This window comes from Larimichthys crocea, chromosome XII, assembly GCF_000972845.2.
Source record: "Larimichthys crocea isolate SSNF chromosome XII, L_crocea_2.0, whole genome shotgun sequence".
Classification (NCBI taxonomy): Eukaryota; Metazoa; Chordata; class Actinopteri; family Sciaenidae; genus Larimichthys; species Larimichthys crocea.
Window position 1 is genome coordinate 30,221,619 of NC_040022.1, and position 22,713 is coordinate 30,244,331.

The 22,713-nt window shown below is 47.8% G+C and overlaps 2 protein-coding genes and 1 non-coding gene across 3 annotated transcripts; all 3 read left to right on the forward strand.

The window, feature by feature from the left end:
• The first annotated feature begins 598 nt into the window (after positions 1-598).
• Positions 599-1,756, forward strand: tmem238l (transmembrane protein 238 like). Its single transcript, XM_027285474.1, has 2 exons — positions 599-1,643; positions 1,733-1,756. Exon 1 carries the CDS (start codon positions 897-899, stop codon positions 1,476-1,478), a length of 582 nt encoding a protein of 193 aa, XP_027141275.1. The 5' UTR covers positions 599-896; the 3' UTR covers positions 1,479-1,643; positions 1,733-1,756.
• Positions 1,757-1,977: 221 nt separating this feature from the next.
• LOC109139091 (uncharacterized) lies at positions 1,978-5,329 on the forward strand. Its single transcript, XR_003463354.1, has 2 exons — positions 1,978-4,328; positions 5,218-5,329. It is a non-coding gene; the product is annotated as an uncharacterized LOC109139091 (transcript).
• Positions 5,330-7,670: 2,341 nt separating this feature from the next.
• foxk2b (forkhead box K2b) lies at positions 7,671-20,524 on the forward strand. The gene is made up of 9 exons (XM_010746522.3): positions 7,671-8,577; positions 13,268-13,462; positions 14,064-14,217; positions 16,081-16,227; positions 16,317-16,510; positions 16,599-16,801; positions 17,607-17,843; positions 17,934-18,134; positions 18,907-20,524. Exons 1-9 carry the CDS (start codon positions 8,267-8,269, stop codon positions 19,131-19,133), a joined length of 1,869 nt encoding a protein of 622 aa, XP_010744824.3. The 5' UTR covers positions 7,671-8,266; the 3' UTR covers positions 19,134-20,524.
• Positions 20,525-22,713: the final 2,189 nt, after the last annotated feature.

Here is a 22,713-nt window from a genome sequence, read left to right on the forward strand (position 1 = left end):
CTGTGTGTTGTGTCAACAGAGAGCTGAGAGCAGCAACAGAGCTCTGCTTAGAACGTGTCAGAACCTGAACTGACCTTTTTGTCTTTTAACCTGAGATGATTAATTAATCTGTATCTCTTCTGATGATTGATTGATTTCTTATACATGTGATAGGTGATTAATTATCAGTTCTAGAGACAAACAGAGAGGCATTTATTGTTTTAAACAACAATATTCAGGTAAAATCAACACATGATGGATGTGCGAACAAGAGGAGGGCAACACAAGAAATGCTGGCATAGGGCGGTGTTGTGCTAGAACAGGAGCTGGGCAAGTGGGACAGTGTAACCAGGCTCAGCAGCTTCTATAGGCATAGCTAATGGGTGGAGGTTTTGAACCACCTGGAAGACGAGGTTTTCAGGAAGAATGCTAACATGGATTGGAGCCGGTGTCGTGCCAGAACAGGAGCTGGCGAGAAAGAAGAGTAAATCTGGGACTGACTTTTAGTGGTTGGTGAAATAAAAGGCTGAAAGACAGACGCCGGAGGCAACAAAATCACAAAAATATAAAATCTCCTTTAATATTTAGACAGAAAAATCACAAATAAAAAAGATTTGACATCTCAGACACAGTTAGACTTACAGGTGACACTAAAATCAGGCGTGAGGGGGTTAAAGTTCAGTATGCGATGGTTCAAATAACAAACACGCGTCACACTCTGAATATTTGAATATCAAATTTTATGTTAAAAAGTCCTGCAGCTCTGCAGGTGTCATTTGCATCGTGGCGACCAGACCTTTACTGCAGCCTTGAAGGAGCCAGTGTGTGTGTGTGTGTGTGTGTGTGGAAACACCTTGTTTATCTTCACCTTAAGGCGGGGCGTGTCTCTCCAGGTGCGTCAGCTCAGGTGCAGCAGGATGAAGCATCCTCCCGTTACACCGGCGAGCTGCTGCAGCTTCGATGCCTCCACCATGGATGTGATCCGGTTCATCGGCGGGTGCGTGCCCCTGTTCCTGGCCGCCATCGTCTTCGATGTGGTCGGCGTCGTCCTCCTCTTCGTCGGCATCTTCGCCAACGTGCGCCTCGACGGACGCTTCTACGGCGACTTCTTGATCTACACCGGCTCCCTGGTCATCTTCTTCAGCCTGGCCGCGTGGCTCATGTGGTACGTGGGGAACATCCCGGTGTCCGAGGACTACGGCCTGAAGAAGAAGAGCAGCGGGGTCGCCTTGTTGGCGAGGAGGCTGACGGAGAGGCTGAGCAGGAGGCTGAAGGGCGAGGATGGAGAGAAGTGCGTCAAGGAGGATGAAGAGGAGAGCCAGGTGGAGTCACCTCCACCTCCGCGCAAGGCCAGCAGGGTGACATGGGGAAGATCCACAGGCTACCAGAATGAAGGGTACGACGGGACTATGGACTCCTCTGATGAGGAGAAGGAGAAGGAGGAGAAGGAGGAGACAGAAACTGAAGAAACTAAAGAAAACCTGGACATCGAAATCTGATTTCATGGTAACTTCACCCTGTGCATGAAGAATGCTGCAGCTTTCTCAGGCTGAACTTTCTTCTTTATGTTTTTTAAGCAGGGCTGTAGCAAAGACTTGCAGATATCGGGGGTCCAAGGCCCCGGTGCATCCCCCACCCCGCTCAGAAAAACGACTAAAAAGACGGTCCGTACATTTCCATCTAAAATTAAATTTATTGTTGAAGAATTAAGTTTCTGTGCACTAACAGACCAATGTTTGAATATTTACTTCAGGAAATTCATGTTTTCCCTTCAATCATCATCAAATTACGGTAATTTAATGTTTAATTTTGCCCGTTAACTCTGTTCTAAGTTTTTAATCAAGTTTGTGATGGAAAGCTGATTTCATGTTATCTCTGATAACTTCCACGTGAAGGATGCTGCTGCACAAAATGCTTTCTCAGGCTAAACTTTCTTCCTCCAGCGGAAGTTTTCACTTAATCACCATCAAATTACGGTAATTTAATGTTTAATTTCACTTAATCACCATCAAATTACGGTAATTTAATGTTTAATTTTGCCCGTTAACTGTATTTTTACGTGCATTTTTATTTCCAAACATCAAGGTCAAAATGTTTCAGAAAGATTTCACCTTCAGGCGAGGCTGGATTACCAAAACTCTGTCCTAAGTTTTTAATCAAGTTTGTGATGGAAAGCTGATTTCATTTTCTCTCTGATAACTTCCACGTGAAGGATGCTGCTGCACAAAATGCTTTCTCAGGCTAAACTTTCTTTCTCCGGTGGAAGTTTTCACTTAAAATCAACTGTTAAAATCTAATTTATTGTTGATGTGTCATGCACAATCTATGAAGAATTAAGTTTATGTTAACTAAAAGACGAATGAATATTTAGATGAATATTTACTTGGTTTTAAATGGAGCAACCTGATGTTTTCCGCTCAATCGTCATTAAATTACAGTAATTTAATGTTTTATTTTGCTTGTTAACTGTATTTTTACGTGTGCTTTTATTTCCATACATTAAGGTCAAAATGTTTCACCAGAGTCTTCAGGAATCCCCCCAAAATGTCCCTGTTTATTTAAGTTTTTAATTAAGTTTGTGGTGATTTAATCTAAACTGAAATGACGAAGGCGACACCTTCGTAATCCAGCTCTTCTTGTCGAGGTGGTAGGTAAATCCAGCCCTGCTGCCACAAATGAATCAATGTTGAATATGCAAAATACTGTAACCTCCGGACGCTGGTCAATAACTACAGTTTGACTTTTGATTTTTTGTTTCTCGTGCATGTTTCAGATCCACTGAAAAACTTTTTTTCACACGTCGTGTCTCGCTTGCCGGACAGAAAGCCGAGTCATGCCCGCCTTTTGATTCTGTCTGTCAAAGCAACACGAGCACCGGTCGGACTGGTTTCTGTCTCGGTCTGTGTCGTGTTGGTTTAACAAACCTGACAATCCTCCACAGAGGATCGTGTGTGACTCTGTGTATATTTTACTAATCATATTTAAAGACTGATCCACAGGTCAGAGCCGAGCCTTATGCCGACGTGACAGCTCGACATGACTGACGGCCTAATGCGCTTTAATGAACGTCACGACCCTGTTACAGTAAACACAGCTCAATTCATCTCTTCGTGCTGTGCACGCCCGCTCCGGTAGGCAGGACTGTAAAAGTCAAAGCCGCAGAGCCGAGACAAACAGTGGCAGCTTGACTGGTCAAACAAGGTTCTCACAGAGAAGTTTCCACTCCGTGTACTTCCTCTTTGTGACAGTCACTCGTCATTGTGGCGGTGGATTGGTAAATATTTAGGGAGTGCTGATCTGCTCCCGTGCTAAATATAAAGAGTAAACATGTTTCCTGGGGTAAAGCTTTGAATACAACTGATAAAAGATGCAACACGCTGATGTGAATCACTTGGCTCGAACACAGATCATTTGGGGAGGTTGGGTGGGCGGAGATAGGGTTGCAATTAATTACAGCAGGCTTATCGGGCGTGTAAACACGAGCTCAGCCGTGGCTGATTATGAAATATATGTGCATAAATCTGTTGCACTGCTTCCAGACAATGAAGCCGGCGTGTCGCATTAGTGACGTCAAAAAAAAGGTGCAAAACAAGTCCGGCGAAAGAATGAAGACGAAATGTCTTCAGGCCAACGAGCGGCTCAACCTGTTGTTGTTGTTGTTGTTGGATACCGGTCCTTCCACTAAGTCTTGAGTTATTTAAGAAATGTAAGGAGTGTTGAGGGTGAACCAGAAAACTCGCTCGCACTCCACATCAGACCTTCGAACTGCAACCACCTAATCCACGTAAAGAGGCCTTCGGCCATGGAGGATGGAAAGTGCACCACCCTCTTCTTTGCTCTGGCTTTGATTTTTGACATCGTCGGCCTCATCCTGTTCTTCGTCGGGATCTTCGCACCCTTCAGTTTCTGGGACTTTCTCGTCCTGTCCGGACCTCTGCTGGCCTTCCTCAGCCTGTTCTTCTGGATATGCTGGTACTTGGGGAGCCTCACAGTGTCCGACGAGGAGCTCGACCTGGTGAATTCGGACATACCGTGAAGGCGAAGGTGGATGAAATCAACCGGAGGGTCGGACTGAAGCAGGTGCTTCATCGGGAGTCATGAATTTGGGAGATTCGTGGCTCTCTCTCTTTGAGGTTTTGCCTCAAGTGAAGCACCCAGACTCGACCAGGAACTCATCCCAGGATTAAATGAACTCCGTTCCATCCGTCGTTTGACGTCAGGGTGAAACATGTCGCGTTGCCCGTGGACAGCAGAGATTTGGACTTTATCGGAGTGTAAACTGTATTTCCCAGCACTTTCAGCCCTTTGCATGACCTGTATTTATGTCACTACCATCACCTGTGCACATTGTGAGTTGATAATTTATGTCATGTAAGACGGGAAAGCTTGTGAACTAAACTTTAAAATGAGCTGCTGTTGAGTTCTTCACTTTACAAACAGGCGCTGTAGCTCGGGGTTATTTTCGTGAGAGTGACGAGCTTAAACAAACACCGGTGTAGAAAGAAAGACGGGGAACGAGTTCCTTCATGAAGCACCGGCGCTTTAAAGGGTTTAAACCGGTTTGCAGAGTTTCCGCGATCTGTGCTTAGAAAGAGGACGATGAAACTAATACTCCACCTCCTCCTCCTCCTGCTCGCTCCAGCCTTAATCAGCACTCAAGGCACCATTAGCTCCCCCAGACATGGAGAGTGTTATTAATGTGTCCATTTGGTTCCTGCCCCTGAGAGAGGAAATGGAGGAGAGGCGTAATGGGGCTCTCTCTTTTCACAAAAGAGACGCTGCCTCCACCCAAAGGGAGGGAGGGAGGGACAACGCCTTCTCTGCTCAAATCCCCAAAGTTGACTTGATGGTGTATGTCATAATAATCTTAATCACAGCTCGTGTTTCGTGCAGCATGATGCAGCACTCATCGCGTGGTTTGAGAGTGCGTCAACACAATAACAATTTTAATATTTCAGATGTGTGTGTTTCTAAGTGGCCTCGTTAAATTAATCTTTGACGTGAGATTCATAAGATCGCTTGAAGCCGATCAATCCTCGTAATTAATATGAATGTATTCCTGACGATGAGCTGGAGACGGGATCCATTAGGCCGATATGATCTGCACTCTACAAAAGCTGCAGATAAATACTGCAGGTGACAAAGTGATGATGCTGTGTGTGTGTGTGTGTGTGTGTGTGTGTCAGCCCTAAAAGCCTTAAAATGGCTGGCGAGTTCATGATGTCATGTTTGTTGCAGCGTCGTGACGGTGCATGTCTCCCTCCAGTGGACGAGTCGAGCTGAAAGTTTGAAGTTCTGTCCGGCTGTTTCTCGACTTCAAGAAGGAAAATAAAATAAATAAATAATTAAAGCATATTATCCTGATTTATGTCGGACAAAAGTTGATTCTGTTACACTTTGATTGCAGCGAATGACTTCGAAGTACAAGCAGATCTCAGTCTGCACACATGAAGAAGTATTCAGAGCCACTCATGAGTGTCTGGATCCTGAATGAAGGTATATTGGACCATTCCTCCTTACAAAACAACAGCCTGCTTCAAATCATCCCACAGACTTTCAATGATATTCAAGTCTGGGTGCTGGGATGGCCATTCCAGAACATTGTACTTGTAGTAGATTAGTAGATTAGATCTGGAGCAGTGTTCTGGGTGATTCCGATCATCCTTCGTCTTTGCCTGTGGCCTGTAATGTAAGAACAACTTACATTTGGTGCCTTAAATACCTTTTGTCATGACTGGATGAAGTTCAAGCAGTGTTAATTAGGTACAGGTATTCAAAGCAACAAAATGACATGGGTGCCAACATGTTTGCACATTTAATTTAATTTCATACAAATAAATATTACTACAAACAACCCAGTACTCAGCTTTGATGGGAAAATAAATGACACGCCACTGTGATCATTTTCTGTGAAGACAGTCAACAGAGTCAACCTCTGTGCTGCATTCACTGACCTTTGCGCTGCATTCACTGACCTCTGTGCTGCATTTACTGACCTGCTGCATTCACTGACACCCTGTGCTGCATTCACCAACACTCTATGTTGCATTTGCTGACCTCTGTGTTGCGTTCGCCGACCTCTGCTGCGTTCACTGACCTCTGTGCTGCATTTGCTGACCTCTGTGCTGCGTTCACCGACACTCTGTGTTGCATTCACTGACCTCTGTGCTGCGTTCACCGACACTGTGTTGCATTCGCTGACCTCTGCTGCATTCAACGACACTCTGTGCTGCATTCGCTGACCTCTGCTGCATTCACTGACCTCTGTGCTGCGTTCACCGACACTCTGTGTTGCATTCGCTGACCTCTCTATTGCATTCACTGACACTCTGTGCTACATTCACTGACCTTTGTGCTGCGTTCACTGACCTCTGCTGCATTCAACGACACTCTGTGCTGCATTCCCTGACCCTCTGTGCTGCGTTCCCTGACACACTGTGCTGCATTCACTGACACACTGTGCTGCATTCACTGACCCTCTGTGCTGCGTTCACCGACACTCTGTGTTGCATTCACTGACCTCTGTGCTGCGTTCACTGACACTCTGTGCTACATTCACTGACCTCTGCTGCATTCAACGACACTCTGTGCTGCATTCAATGACAATCTGCGTTGCATTCACTGACAATCTGCGTTGCATTCACTGACACTCTATGTTGCATTCGCCGACCTCTGTGTTGCATTCGCCGACCTCTGTGCTGCATTCGCCGACCTCTGTGTTGCATTCGCCGCCCTCTGCTGCGTTCACTGACACTGTGCTGCGTTCACCGACCTCTGCTGCATTCACTGACCTCTGTGTTGCATTCGCTGACCTCTGCTGCATTCGCTGACCTCTGTGCTACATTCACTGACCTCTGTGCTGCGTTCACTGACCTCTGCTGCATTCACTGACCCTCTGTGCTGCATTCACTGACCCTCTGTGCTGCATTCACTGACCCTCTGTGCTGCGTTCACTGACCCTCTGTGTTGCATTCGCTGACCTCTGCTGCATTCACTGACCTCTGCGCTGCGTTCACCGACACTCTGTGTTGCATTCGCTGACCTCTCTATTGCATTCACTGACACTCTGTGCTACATTCGCTGACCTCTGTGTTGCATTCGCTGACCTCTGTTCTGCATTCACTGACCTCTGTGCTGCGTTCATTGTCCCTCTGCTGCATTCACTGACACTCTGTGTTGCATTCGCTGACCTCTGCTGCATTCTCTGACCTCTGTGTTGCGTTCACTGACCTCTGTGCTGCATTCACTGACAGTCTGTGCTGCATTCATTGACAATGTGTGCTGCGTTCACCGACACTCTGTGTTGCATTCGCTGACCTCTGCTGCATTCACCGACACTCTGTGTTGCATTCGCTGACCTCTCTATTGCATTCACTGACACTCTGTGCTGCATTCATTGTCCCTCTGCTGCATTCACTGACACTCTGTGCTGCGTTCACTGACAGTCTGTGCTGCATTCATTGACAATGTGTGCTGCATTCACTGACACTCTGTGTTGCATTCGCTGACCTCTGCTGCATTCACTGACCTCTGTGCTGCGTTCACCGACAGTCTGTGCTGCATTCATTGACAATGTGTGCTGCATTCACTGACACTCTGTGCTGCGTTCACTGACACTTTGTGCTCATTTTAACGGACAGGTAATCCCCGTCGTTACTAAGTAACGAGGTGCTAGGTGTAGTAAGGGGGAGGAGGGGTGGCGTGAAACACCGGATGTGGATTACGTAGTGGAAGGCGTGTGTGTGACGTTAAGTGTGCGCGCGCTTAACTCAGCTCCGTTTTAACACATGATGACTCGCTTATATCGATCGATTATCGATCACGTGGTCAGTCATCGCGCGCGTGCGTGCGTGTGTGTGTAACCTGACTCCCGCTCCTCTGCTGTCCTCGCGCTCCGGGTTTTACTTCCCGCCAACAGCGTGTTTGTTGCATGCACGCGCGCACCCACCAACCGACCTTGAATGCGTCCTCCTCGCGATTAAAATACTCGCGACGCGTGCGATTGGTCGCCGCATTCGGCCTCTCTCATTGGCGGAGCCCCGCTGTCAGTCAAAGCGGTACCCGCCCCTCTCTGGCTGGCTCGCCCTCTGATTGGCTGTCCCCGCTCCCCTTTCTCTCGGCGGTGGGTCGGAGCCGCTGTCCCTGGCCTCGCATGTTGCCCCTCTAAAAGCCCCGTGTTAGATTAGATGCCCCCCTCTTATGTAGATTTGCTCCTCCACGGAAAAAAAAGGCCGCAGAAGCCGCCCCGCGTTTTATTTCTTTCTCCCCCCCCGCTTCCAGCAGGATCATGGCCGTGGTGGTGAGCGGATCGTCCGGGCCGGTCGCCCGGCTCGAGGGCCGCGAGTTCGAGTACATGATGAAGAAGCGGTCGGTGACCGTCGGCCGGAACTCGTCCCAGGGCTCCGTGGACGTGAGCATGGGCCACTCGAGCTTCATCTCGCGGCGGCACCTGGAGGTATTCACCGCCAGCGACGACGGAGGAGGCGGCGGCGGCGGCGGCGGCGGAGACTTCTACCTGCGGTGTCTCGGTAAAAACGGGGTGTTTGTGGACGGAGTGTTCCTGAGACGGGGCGCCCCTCCTCTGCAGCTGCCGCGAGTGTAAGTCCTCCACCTTCCTCCACCTTCCTCCACCTGGACATGTGTTAGCACGCGAGCTAACGGTCAACAACATTGGGTTTACATTGGGGCTAGCGACCACGTGTGTTTTAGCATGTTAGCTCTGACATCCTGCTCTCTCTCTCTCTCTCTCTTTGTTGACATGTCGGTCAGCTGCTGTGTCCACCTCCTCCACCTCCTCCACCTCCTCCACCCGCTGATTAACGCCGCGTTTAGCCGCGTACCAGAGCTGCTGGGCCGGGTGGAGGAGGTGCTAACTAACTTAGCCCCAAAGCTAAGCTAAAAGCGCTATTGTTGATGTTTGTTGTAGTTTTTGTTCTCCCCCCCTCACATCACACCACGTCACGCCTCTCTCTGTCTCTCTCTGTCTCTCTCTGTCTCTCTCTCTCTCTCTCTTTCCCTCTCTCTTTCCCTCTCTCTCGTGATAAAGTGTAAACACGCAGCCTGTTGTCATGTAAACATGTTTCTGTTTCTGTGAATGGAGCTGCTCCTCAACGTAAACAAACCAGCCAGGCGTCCCCGCCCGAGAGAGGGAGGGAGAGAGAGAGGAGGGAGGGAAGGAGAGGGAGAGAGAGAGAGGAGGGAGGGAAGGAGAGAGGAGGGAGGGAGAGAGAGAGGAGGGAAAGGGAGGGAAGGAGAGGGAGAGAGAGCGAAGGGAGGGATGAGAGAGAGAGAGAAAGGAAAAGAGAGAAGAGGGGGGGGAGAGAGAGAGAGGGAGGGAGGGAAAGAAAGAGAGAGAGAGAGAGAGAGAGGGAAGGAAAGAGAGAGAAGGAAGGAAAGAGAGAGAAGGAGACAGAGAGGGAAGGAAAGAGAGAGAGGGAGAGAGAGAAGGAAAGAGGGAGAGAGAGAGAGAAGGAAAGAGGGAGAGAGAGGGAAGGAAAGAGAGAGAGGGGGGGGAGAGGGAGGGGGAGAGAGAGGCAGGGAGGGAAGGAAAGAGGGAGGGAAGGAAAGAGGGAGGGAAGGAAAGAGAGAGAGAGAGAGGCAGGGAGGGAAGGAAAGAGAGGGAGGACGACCTTTGGCCTCTGTCGTTTTAACACATGTTCATGAACACGTGGTTCAAATGTTTAAAAGCTGAGTTTGAAGTTCTGCAGCTTCCTGTGTGTGTGTGTGTGTGTGTGTGTGTGTGTGTGTGTTGTGAGGTAAACAAACACACACAGACCTGCTAAATGTTGGCCTGTGTGTTACAGTAAACACACACTGCTTGGTTTGGGTGTGATGATAAAGCACACACACACACACACACACACACACACACACACAAACACGTGCTCAGGACAAAAACAAAACTGCGTCCAGTGGACGAGTCGAGCTGGAAGTTTGAAGTCCTGTCCGGCTGTTTCTCGACTTCAAGAAGAAAAATAAATAAATAATTAAAGCATATTATCCTGATTTACGTCAGACAAAAGTTGATTCTGTTACACTTTGAATGCAGCGAATGACGAAGTACAAGCAGATCTCTGCACACATGAAGTATTCAGGTCATTTACTCAGTAAAAGTACTAACACGACGCTGTGAAACACCAAAAGTATGATCAGCAAAATGTAAAAGTATCTGCAGCGATTTCAGCCGCGACACGTGAAGATTTCTGACGTTTTTAGTTGGAATATTTGCCTGAAATTTCTAATTTTGAGTCAAAAATAACAAACCACGAAGCAGACGTGAACCCCGTGTTTGTTTACGTTTTGACCAGACAGATTTATTCGAGATTTGAGAAGTGGTTTTGTAGTTTGTCAGATTATTGTGCGATCTCTCTGAACTCGCTTGTTTTGACTCGACGTTTAAACGAATCTCTGCAGCCGCATCATGCCGGGCGTTTCATTACGGCTCCGCGAGGAGGAGGAGGAGGAGGAGGAGGAGGAGGAGGAGGTTTCAGGTTCTGTTATTGATCAGGCCGATGAAGAGCTTTTTAATCAGCTCGCTTTAAACAGCCAGAAGACTGACGGCATGAGAGAGCTCGCAGAGCCGTGGCCCGGGAGACGGCTCGGTTGTATTCCAGGGATTCCTCTTTGGTGATGTAAACAGGCCCAACAGAAAGGAGCAGCCTCCCCTCCTCCACCTCCTCCTCCTCCTCCACCTCCTTGTCCTCTCCCACACCCGCAGTCTTCCTGTCTTCTCTTTTGCTTACATTCTTCTCTTTTTTTTTGGAGAGCGGGGGTGAACCGAGTGAAAGTTTTCACCCCGACGAGCTTTGTTTTGTTTTGTTTGTTGCCGTCCTCCTCGCGGCTCGGCGGCCTCGCACAGAGTTCATGTTTCAGCCGAGCTTCTTTCTTTTAGTCTTTGAGCGCATGAGAGGATGTTTTCCTCTGAATCACGAAGCATTCCCGACCGATCACGTCAGACGATTCCTCGGCAATGTCGACATCCAGGCAGGAACTAAATATTAAAGTATGCTCGGCCCCTTTATCGACTCATTTCCTCTTTGTTTTGGTTCGTAAAATGCTAAAAGGTCAAACATCCGCTGCTCAACCATCGGATCGGTTTCAGGCCCGGCTGCAGAGATCTGGTTGTTTATCGCCGCTCGATCCAGTTTTTAATCGCAGCTTCAGAACATTTTAGTCTTTGCCGCCTCGCAGCAGCAGCAACAAGAATCCAAAGCTGGCGTCTGATTTCGTGTCTCGTCCTTTTTTTGTTTTCTTACTTGATGAGCTCGTTCCCGACTTCACCTGGAAACTTGTGTTCTCGTAAACAAACACGGTGACGTTTGTTCTTCTGCGTCTGTTTGTTCAGTTTGAACTTGTATTTCTGCGTCGCTCGCGGACAGTTTCCAAAACATTTTCATCAGCTTTAAACGTCGAAATGTTTTCAGTCATTCCCCGTTTTTTAATCTGACAAAATATTTATCTCAGAGCTGTGTTAACGAGGCGGTTTCTCAGGATCATAAATTATATTTACACAACCACGATACAACATCTATTATACCTCCGTGTAAAACCTCGTGCTTCAAACAAAAATACATCGGCGTGTTCACGATCAGCAGAATTAATTAAATCCGGGCCAGTCCAACACAAAGACGAGATCACGAGCCGCCGTGGCAGACGGGCGGTTCTCGCTTAAATAACGTCGACCGGTGACGGCCGGGTTCAACCAGACGCCGAAATTTTCCAGAAACTTTCCATGGAAAGCCACGCTGTGGGAATCTTTTGGAAATATATCCTGAATTTTGGGAATTGGGGTCGCGAAGTTGGAAACATATTCAAGTGTACCTGCATGAAATCTGGTTGTTTTAGTCAAGATCATGCTAAAATATATTTCCCCTACTGTGATTTAAGTTCCCTTGTTTAAAGGGGCCAACCTTCAATTTAATAAATTCCTGCTTTATTTCCGTTAATTCCCATGGAAAATGTCCAACCCCGATCTAAACTCTGATGCTCGACCTCGTCGTGTTCTGACTTTGTTTCATGAAGCAGCTTTTAAATCTAAGTCTGACTGAAATTTACGCTGTGAAATAGAGACGTGACGTGGTCGAGCGACGCGGACAGCGAATGAGAGCGAGCGAGCGTCGGCTGCCATGAAGTCGTTTGCGTTAAACACGGACGGATGGACGAGCTGCTGGTGCTCTGTACCGTACACGCAGCGCAACGAGAGAGACGAGAGAGCTCGGCTGTTTCTGATCTTTTATTATTTATCGATATATTTACACCTCTCTGTCCTCACAGAAAGTCTGTACCCGTCCTGAGAGGCTCCTCGGTGGCCGTGTGCATCATGAAAGCGCCCCTTCTCTCCGCGATGGCTCTCTGTTTACCTAAACGAACACCAGTGTCTGTCTCCGATGTCGGGCGAGTTCCTTCTTCTATTCAGTGGAACCAGTAACCGGCCCGTTCGTATCACATCCAAAGTATTTTAATTACAAGGATCTCGGCTTCTGTTGACAGCGGCGTCGCATTCCTGAGTCCGTCCTGTTGGTTGTTGTAGTTTTGTTTTTTTGGACTCGTACTGCTGCAAAGATCAACCCAAAACAGTGGACAGGTCTGCGTCTTCACGCGACTTGTTCCCTCAGTGAACTTTGCGAGTTTATGTTCTCCGGCTTTAGTTTCAGCTCTTCTTGCACTCAGCCTGATGTTCGTTCACGGTAAAAACGGACGATGAGCTTGTGATTGGCGAGCCGATTCGAGAGCGGCCTTTTACGGGCCTCGTGGTGAGTCCGTTTGGTTCCTCTGCTGCCTCACTGAGGTGATGCATTTGATTTTATTTGTCTTTGTCCTCTGAAACGTTTGCGAGGCGAACGACAGTAACCCAGTTTTTAACGGAGGGCAGCAGAGCCGTCCTCGAGGCGGAGGAACCAGATTCTGTTCGGAAATCCTCGTCGGACCTCTTTGGAGTCGATGCGGCAGCAACATGGCGCGTTGCGTTCAGGGAAAAAATGGAACGAGTCCTTACCCTATTTTTCTGCAGCGCGTTGAAAGTCACTGTGGAGAACAGAAGAGGCGGATAACAGCCTCAAATAACAGCTTCAGCTTTTAAATATTCATCGTTTTTATTATTAATTAACCAAAAAATGTTTTTATGTATCATTTATTTTATTAAAGGTCAGTCCAAAACCCAAAATATTGAAAATACAAACAGAAAATCTTCAAATCTTCACACCTGAAGCGGAAAAATGATTTCATTCTTGATAAATCTGATCTTTCCCGTTTGTTCATCGCCTCTCGTGTCTTTCTTTGTCTCTTTCAGGTGCACGTTCAGGTTCCCGAGCACAAACATCAAGATCACGTTCACGGCGCTGTCCAGCGGGAAGAAGTTGAAGCGCGAAGCTCCGGAGTCGCCCGTCAAACCGGTCCAGCCGCAGATCTCCCCGCTGACCATCAACATTCCAGACAACATCGCTCACCTGATGAGCCCGCTGCCGTCGCCCACCGGCACCATCAGGTACTGAACGCCGCTCCGAGCTGTCACGTGAGAAACTCCTCACGGACGAAGATGAAGTTAGTTTGAGTTAATTCAGCCTTTTTAAAGTTCGTTGCTCCCTACGAAACATCACAAAAACAAACTTTAATCTGCATTTCATCAATAAACCAACTGACAGAAGCCGCTCTGTGAAGTTTTCCTGATCCGAGATCAGTCCACGGCGGTGACTCCCACATCGTCCCCGGTCGCCCTTGAGGCGTCGGCTGACCCCTAACGGGGTGATCAGCTTAGGCTTAGTCCAGAGCTCAGAGAGGGAGGCGGCTCCATCTCACTTTAGATCCTCTCAACTCCTGATCTCAGCCAGATGGTTGAAAGGAAACCAACTTCTTCCTCTTCCTCGTCCTCCGTCACACGAGGCTCGCTCGGCGGTCACGTGATGAAGCGAACAAAACGAAAGTGGCGGCAGGTGGAGCACACGACGTACATTAAATATAGATCATCTCTCCGTCCTGTCTGAGACAAAACTGAAGCTCTTAATCAAACTTGTTGTTGCTCCTCAAATCTGTGTGAGACGTCGGCGGCTGACCGTCTTCTTCTTCTTCTTGTCTTTGTGTTTCTGCAGCGCTGCTAACTCGTGCCCCTCCAGCCCGCGAGGCGCCGGCTCGTCCAGCTACAGGATGGGCGGTCGCATGGTGAGCTCTGCAGAGCTGCAGCTCCTCAACGACAACTCCCAACCCGAGAACGACAAAGACGCCTCCGGAGGGGACAGTCCCAAGGTGAGAGGAGGCGAATGACCTTCAACATTTCATCACATTAACGATCATTTTCAGCATTTTCTCCATGAGTCAATGAGTTGCTTGGTCAGAAGATGCTGAAGTGTCCAAGGTGACGTCTCGTTTTGTCCACAAAGATATTCAGGTTCTCGTCATGGAGGAGGAAAGAAAATCTGAAATTTTTCACATTTGAGACGCAGAAATCAGAATTTGGACCAAGAAAAAATCAAAATTAGCAGATTAATTGAACTGACTCCTTCTCTTTGAAAAAATCAAAATTAGCAGATTAATTGAACTGACTCCTTCTCTTTCGGCCTCTGGCTGCTCTTACATGCTGCTTATTTTGAAGAATTCACATCCCACGTTGTTTCATGGCCGTTCTTGTCGATGTTTCAAAGCCCTCAGATAGCGATAATCGGCTTCAGACGCAGCTCTTGGCTCGGCTTCGCTGAGGACACGAGCTGAAGTCGCGTGGTCGGCCGCAAAATGACGGACACGCCGTAACAAAGCGCCGACCTACAAGTCTTCTCCAGGCGTAAGGACAGATCGTGCGAGCGCCGTGATATTCAGTGTTTTTTGTGACGCTGGGAGGTGAAATCAGATCTAAACACGTCACTGATATCTGCTCCATTTGAAGCCAGAGACTTCAGCGTGATTTAACCAAAACGGTCAGATCTGCATTTGATCACAGAGATCAAGCACGACCTGTTCGACGCCTCTGAACACAAACGAAACAGCAAAATTCTGAAAAGTTCGTCTCCAATGTGACGATTTTCTGCTCGCTGCTGTGTCATGTCATTAAAAAACTAGCGATGTAACGATACACTCGACTCACGACTCGATACGGTTCACGATGCGATTTTCTCAGGATTTTTTTACATCAAAATGAGCTACAGACGAATTCTGACCAAATAAAATTATTTTTTTTATTTGTAGGAAAAAAATCTGAGGTGCTTTCTTGACAGAAACTCTCAAACAGTTTGTGTTCTCTTATAAAAAGTGCAACTTAAACCACAAAACATATGACAGATATCTCCTTTCTTTAGAAACAGTCTCACAGTAAACTGCTGTTAACTGCTGTAATTCAGTATCCTAAATAACAACAGCAGAAAGCTGAAAGCATCTTCAACGACAGAAAATGGCCTCAAATCTTTTCCAATATAATAACCTGGTAATTTCTTGAGCTCTTGCAAAGACTCTCGTCAGGGCGGTTTTTGTCCCCTCTGCAGTTTTCGCTCTCGAGGTGGCGTAACGTTACTTTGCCTCTCACTGTGGTGGCAGCTGATATGCTGCTGCATGTTGCTCGTGTTGCCGCTGCATGTTGCTCGTGTTGCCGCTATACGTTACAGTCTCTCTATATTTCCATGCTGTTTTGGTTTTGTCTGTCTGTTTCTCACGGTTGTATTTGTGTACATGGGGAATCCAAAATGCTCCACACAGGTGATTTCAAGCTGCTCGGTGCGTCCTCTGTTTCAAAGCTGTTTTCTACCGTCGCCACATCTTCCCTCGCTCTGTGCTCCGTACCTACGTAGTGACGTGAGTCACGTGACTTGACGTCTGGCGTTGAATAAATGAATCACCAACCAGTGACTTTTTTTAAGATAACGTAAGAAAAATAACATCTCCTACTTCTCTAGAGAATCGCGATTCGTTTTTTTCTGTCAACCAGTGCGAATCGTCGGGCACGATGCATCGTTACTAAAAACTGAATATTTTTTCTCGAACTTCTTTTTTTGCATTTCACAGACTGAATTATTGAAGAAAATCATGAGTTGTCTGAATATTTCGTCGTATTTGTCCGTTTGTTTTCTGGTCTAAGGACAGATGAGACGCAGACGTTTGTTTCTAATGTTTGTCTCTCCTCAGGACGACTCCAAGCCTCCGTACTCCTATGCACAGCTGATCGTCCAGGCCATAACGCTGGCGACGGACAAGCAGCTCACACTAAACGGAATCTACAATCACATCACGAAGAACTACCCGTACTACAGGACGGCCGACAAAGGCTGGCAGGTGAGACAGACAGGACGGACAGACGGGTGTGTCAGACAGACAGAAACGACCTCCGTGTTGAACTTCTTTTCTCCCTCGTCCCGTCGCAGAACTCGATCCGTCACAACCTGTCGCTGAACCGTTACTTCATCAAGGTGGCGAGGTCGCAGGAGGAGCCGGGCAAAGGTTCCTTCTGGAGGATAGACCCGTCCTCGGAGAGCAAGCTCATCGAGCAGGCCTTCAGGAAACGAAGGCCGCGGGGCGTCCCGTGCTTCAGGACCCCGCACGGACCGCTCTCCTCCAGGTCAGTCACACACACACACACACACACACACACACACCGAATCATCCAGATTTTTAACTGAACCCGACTTTTCCTCTCCGACCCTCAGGAGCGCCCCGGCTTCCCCCAATCACTCGGGCGTCCTCTCCGCTCACTCCAGCGGCGTCCAGACGCCCGACAGCCTATCGCGAGAAGGCTCCCCGGTTCCCCTGGAGCTGGAGACGTCCTCGGCTCCCGCCCCGACCTCCGCCGCCGCGGTCCAGCCCAAACTGGCGGTCATCCAGGAAGCACGCTTTGCACAAAACACATCAGGTATGAAGCCCTCCGTCTCTGTGTGTGTGTGTGTTGTTCTGAAGTCGATGTTTTAACGTATCGATGGGTTTATCTGAGCGCCGTTATCAGCTGAGATATCAGCTCTGACGCGTTTATCCGATCCCACCGGAGAGTTTCATCAGAGCGCTCTGCTACCGGAGACGTTAAACGACAGAGAGGAGCGAGCGAGCAGACGAAAGAAGTAGCGGCTTCTGAGTCTGGCTGAAATTTACGGAGGAGTTCGTGTCCGATGGGTTGAGCGACGTAGACGGTGAATGAGAGTGAGCGAGCGCCGGCCTCGATAAAGTCGTTCACCACAGCGCCTGATCAAGTCCGAATGTTGCGTGTGCACCACGGTCGCTGCAGTGATACGCGGCCGTTTTATAGTCGATGTTTCCCAGCAGCTCCGCAGCAGCATAGAGAATCTGGTGGATTTTCAAAATAAAACACCTTCGTGCAAACTGTCAAAGGAGAAACAAATGAAGCGTATTTAGAAACACATAAACCTGAGCAAATCTGAGCAAGTAAACAAAGTCCAGAGGGATAAACGCTTCTGAAATGCTCCCGGTGGAGTTTGCAGTCGCGTGCAGGACGGACCAGAACAGCGACGGGCCCGGTCTGGTGTGTGTTCGGCACCAGAAATCCAGATCAGAGCTCTTTGAGCATGAATTAAGAAGTCACAAATGAACGATGAAACAAACTTCACGAGTAGATTTCACTGTAAAACGTTACCCGCCTGGTTCTGCTTTGATCTGACCTGAATCTCGTCGATGTCTTTCATATTTACTTTGTGGCCGTGTTCCAGGCTCGCCTGTCAACAACCAGCCGGTACTCATAGCAGTCCAGCGTCCTCAAACCATCAAGCCGGTCACCTACACCATGGCCTCACCGGTGAGCACCAGCACCTCCCAGCCCGCCGTCCAGACGGTCCACGTCCTGCAGCAGATCCCGGCGGGCTCCCTCAGCACCGTCATCGCCCAGCCAGCCACCATCATCAGCAAGAGCGAGCTGCAGGAGAACGGAGAGCACACGGAGGTCAAAGGTACGGCGCCGACCAGCGCTGTCGTGGTTACCGGCGTGTTTTTTTGTAAACCTCCTTCCTCACTTCCTCTTCCTGTCTTTGTGTCCTCAGTCAAAGTGGAGGCGGTCCCCACCATCACCTCTATAGGCGGCTCCAGTCGCATCATCCAGAGCACCCAGTCGGCCACGCCGCTGCAGACCTTCACCATCGTGCAGCAGGCGCCCATTGGTCAGCACCAGCTGCCAATCAAAGCCATCACACAGAACGGCACCCACAGCGTCACCACTGCCATCCAGGGACACGCCAGCTCAGGTGAGACACGATATAAGATATCGATTGTCTTCAGGCGTCTGTCAGGATAAATTCTTGCTTCGTTCGTCTTTGTGACAGTAAACTAAAAATCTTTGAGTTGTGGATTTAAAAAAAACGAGACATCAGGACCAAACGGCTCATCAATTAATCAAACGAATATAAATAGCCTCGTGTTCGTAAACATCAGTAACAACCGTCCAATTTTAAACTTGATGCTATAAATAAAAGGTCAAACCCGGCGTGGACAAAAGGTGTAAGAACATTACGAGGGTTCCAACTTCTTTGTGATTTAAGTCAGAAAGATTCAAGTCTTTGTTCACAAAGTTTGCTGATTTCATTCTGCTTATTTTCTGTAGTCTGAAATCCAGAGATATTAAAAGTCACGTAAGATGAAGAAAAGCAACAAATCTGTCAAGAAACCAGCAACTTTTTTTTCTCCCAGTTGATCAACCGACACTTGTAACACTTCAGTTCAGCTCCGTCATCTGGAAAGAAAACTGAAAGTTTCTGTTAATTTGACTTCACTTTGTTTGTTTTACGTCTGGAGATTTAAGCAAAAGAACGTCATAAAAACCCGTGACCCAAAAAGATTTGACCCGATTCTCAGATGTTCAGAATTACAGTAAAATTCTGTCTGTAGTTTGAACCTCAACTCAAAGTTTTACGCCGTGTTTCTTCTTCACGCTTCCCTCCTGCGTACAGACGTCGGTTATCCGCGCTGTGATGTGTTTCCTCCTCCGTTTAAACTCCTCTTCTGTTTCCTCCCGTTCAGCTCCGGTGGTGGCGAGCCCGCTCCACCTGCTGGCGGCCCACGCCTCGGCCTCGGCCTCCCTCCCCACCAAACGACAGAACGGGGACCAGCCGGGCGGAGGCGGCGGCGATCAGCCGGACGCCAAGCGCATCAAAACAGAAGACGAGGCCGCCTCGAACCCGCCTGCCAACGCCGCAGCGGACTCGGACTCGTCGGCAGCTAACGACCCCGGCAACCACCACAACTAAGTCTGTGCAACCACACACCACCACCACCACCACCACCCTCCTTTCCTCCCCGTCTTCTCGTCTCTCTTGTTCGTTTTGTTTCTCCTCCTTCTCCCACTGACTCCCGAGGTGCCAAACGGAGAGGACTCTTTTCATTTTCACGTTATTCTGTTCTTAGAGCATCGAAACGAAAGAAACAACGCCCGCCCCCCTTTTTAAAAGACTGGAAATGTGGGTCGAGAACAAAACAAGCGGGGCAAAGATGAACTCAAAGGTGTTCCCCACCCTTCCTCCACCCTGTGAGCCAAACAAAAAAAACAAAAAAACAGGAGAGTGACTAAAAACTACGACCACAGGAAGCCTTAACAACAACTAACCCTTACAAGAGCTTGACCTCCGAGCCGAGGAGGAGGTGGATGACGAGGAGGAGGAGGAGGAGGAGGAGACCCGTGACTCAGCTCGAGGCTGGAGCTCACCTTTCTGTCGCATCTACCTCAGAGCAGATCGGAGAGACTCCGGCAGCCAACGATCCTCCTCACGGGACCTCGTGAAGCGACCGACCAACGGCGAGTCGACGAGTTAACGGTTAAAAGAAAAAAGAAAAAAAAAACAGAAAACGAATTTTTTAAAAAGATTAAAAGGTCAACGCGTTCAGAAAGGGATCAAAACTCGGAGCCAATATTCCTGAAACTCTGGCAGCTAGCCTCTCACGATACTGACCTTCCTCTTATCGCAGCTGTACGTAGACATGCAGTATTTTGTTGTGGAGCATAGGGTTCTTCTCTTTTTTTGTTTTGTTTTTTAATGTATCTAGAGAAGTTAATTTAATTAAAGGACGCGATGAGGTCGACGACATTTCGGTAACTAAGTTAGAAACTCACTTTTTTTTTTACGTGGACTCTTTCTGTTCGGTGTAATAGTTTGTTTCTTTCCCCTCGTCCGTTCGTTCGTTCGGACATATCCATTATTTTGCTTAGTTATTTACATATTTTAACACCTGCACAGATAACCGATATAAGCATATGAAACCTCCATGTGTAGTTCCAGATGTTTGACCTTTGCATGTATCCAGACGACAGAGACGTTGTTAAACTGTAAAACTGAAAAAAAAAAAGACCTGCACTTGATTCAATGTTTGTGTTTTTTCATTCCCCTCCTTCTTTTTTGTTTTGTTTTTGTTTCTTCTTCTTCTTCTTCCTCCCGGCTGTGTTGACGTTGTGGTGTTGGCAGACCTCCTCTTCCTCTTCCTCCTCCTCTTCCTACTCTTTATTTGCTTGATTATTTTACTCTGTTCTGGCGGCCCCCTCCCCCGGCGAGTCTGTTTTTCTGATTGTACACGTTCCAAAACAAAAATAGTAAAGTAAAACAAGACAAAAAAATAAATAAATTGATGTTTGTTCTGCTTCAGTGGAGAAATGCTTTTTTTTTTTTTTTTTTTTTTTAAATAAATTAATTTAAAGCCCTTTTCTGGATCTGCGTCTCGTTGCTTCTGATATCTGAGTCACAGGTTCGATACCCGGTCTCTGAGCGAGCCACAAACTGAAGTGTGAACGTACGAGGACATGCGGGTGCAGATCCTCTCTTCGGTCACTAGGTGTCAGCGTACGACTGTTTTTAGGCTGTCGGCTGTTTGTCCTTTGACACAAGATGGCTGCAGGTGTGAGGAGACTTAAAGGTCCCGAAATAATCCTGTTCAATTTTTATTTATTTATTTTGCAGATCACAAAAGATCCGAACATGAAGGAGTTGAAGAGCTGAGAGCAAAAACAAAACGGCAAAAAGACAAATGTAAATATTTATTGTCTCCCCTTTTTCTCGACACCTGTACGTAGACGCCGAGCCAAAAAAAGATCCTGCCTGCCTGTAAAGTCTTTGAGTACCTAGAAAAGCACTTTTAAATAACGTGTATTAATTACCCTGCATGGGCTCTACTTCCTGATACAAACTGCTTTTAAGACGAAATTAGAAAACGAGTTGTTTCCTAAAAGCTGTGCAGTGGTTTCTTGGTTTGAGGAGAAAAAAAATAAACATTGGTGGATTAAAAATCATATTTTCAGGCTCAGAAACACAGACGGCATGTGTGGTCCGATCCACCAGCGAGCTTCTGTAGCTGGGAAAAAAAGGTGATGTTGGTTCTGATAGAAAGGTGTCAGAACAAGGGATGTAACGATACGAGTCACAATTTTTTGTTCACGATACGATTTTTTTTTAAATCAAAATGAGCTACAGACGAATTATGACCAAATAAAATCTTTTTATTTGTAGGAAAAAAAATCTTTCTTCACAGAAACTCTCAAACAGTTTGTGTTCTCTTATTAAAAAGTGCAACTTACATCTCAAACAACAAAACACATGACAGATATCTCCTTTCTTTAGAAACAGTCTCACAGTTAACTGCTGTGATGTGCAGTTTTTGCTCACGAGGCGTAACCAGGGCTCTACATTAACTTTTTTGGTCACCAGCCAATGTGGCTGGTAAGTTTTGTACATAACAATAAAATAAAAACATTAAAACTTGCGAGCAGCACGCAAAATAAAATACCCCGTGCAAACTGACTGTTGTAAAAACGGACAAAAGCCAAACTAATTAACTACGTAGCATATTTACAGATGTAGAAGCATGTTCAGAAGAACATACACCGGGAAAATGTCCAAATCTGAGCAAGTAAACAAAGTCTGGCGGGCTAAGCGCTCGCTCCTGAAACGCTCTCGGTGGGTTTGAAGTCGCGTGCCGGACGGACCAAATACGCCACGCTCACGCAACGCGCCGGGAAGCCTGTTTGACCAGTGAGAGCACGCGCTGTGCGGGTTCCCATTCGCCAAGAATCGCGATTCATTTATTCTGTCAACCGATGCGAGTCGTCACGCATTTGTACCGATTTTTAATCGTGTCACGATGCATCGTTACATCCCTAGTCAGAACGCAGTGTGTCGCGGTTTGTTGCCAGTTATCAGTCGGCGTGCCCATGCTGACCCCCACGTCCACTGCCAAAAGCGCCAACAATGGGCGTCAGAACTGGAGAAGGTGGCCTGGTCTGATGGAGAACACATGGCACCAGGATGCACTGTGGGAAGATCATCATCACGTAGCTGATGCTTTAATCCAAAGTGACTCACAGAGAAGTGAAACAATCGAGGTACAGCGTGATAAAGTGTTGCAGCAGTAAGTTGTTGGTAGTGTGGTAGAGGTCCTCTCTGAAGAGCTGGAGGTTTGTGAAGGTAGAGAGAGACGCCCCTGATCTGATCTGGTAGGACGTTCCACCAACGGGGAACAACAGTCTGGAAAAGTCTGGACTGTCCGGAGCATACGGACGGCAGGGCCAGGCGCCGTTCATCTGAGGAGGTAACATGTCTCTCTGAGGACGTTCAAGAACCGGAGACTGCTTTGTAGTCAGCGATAGAGATTTGGATTTGATGTGGGCTGCTCCAGGTAGACAGAGGAGCTCCATGAGCAGCGGGGTGACACGTTGAAGATCAGGCAAGCCGCCACGTTCTGGATCATCTGAAGAGGTTTCACCGTGCAGGCTGGGAGCCCCGTCAGGAGGACGGGACAGTGATCTTGAGATGACCACTGCCTGTATCAGGAGTCCGGTAACGCCTG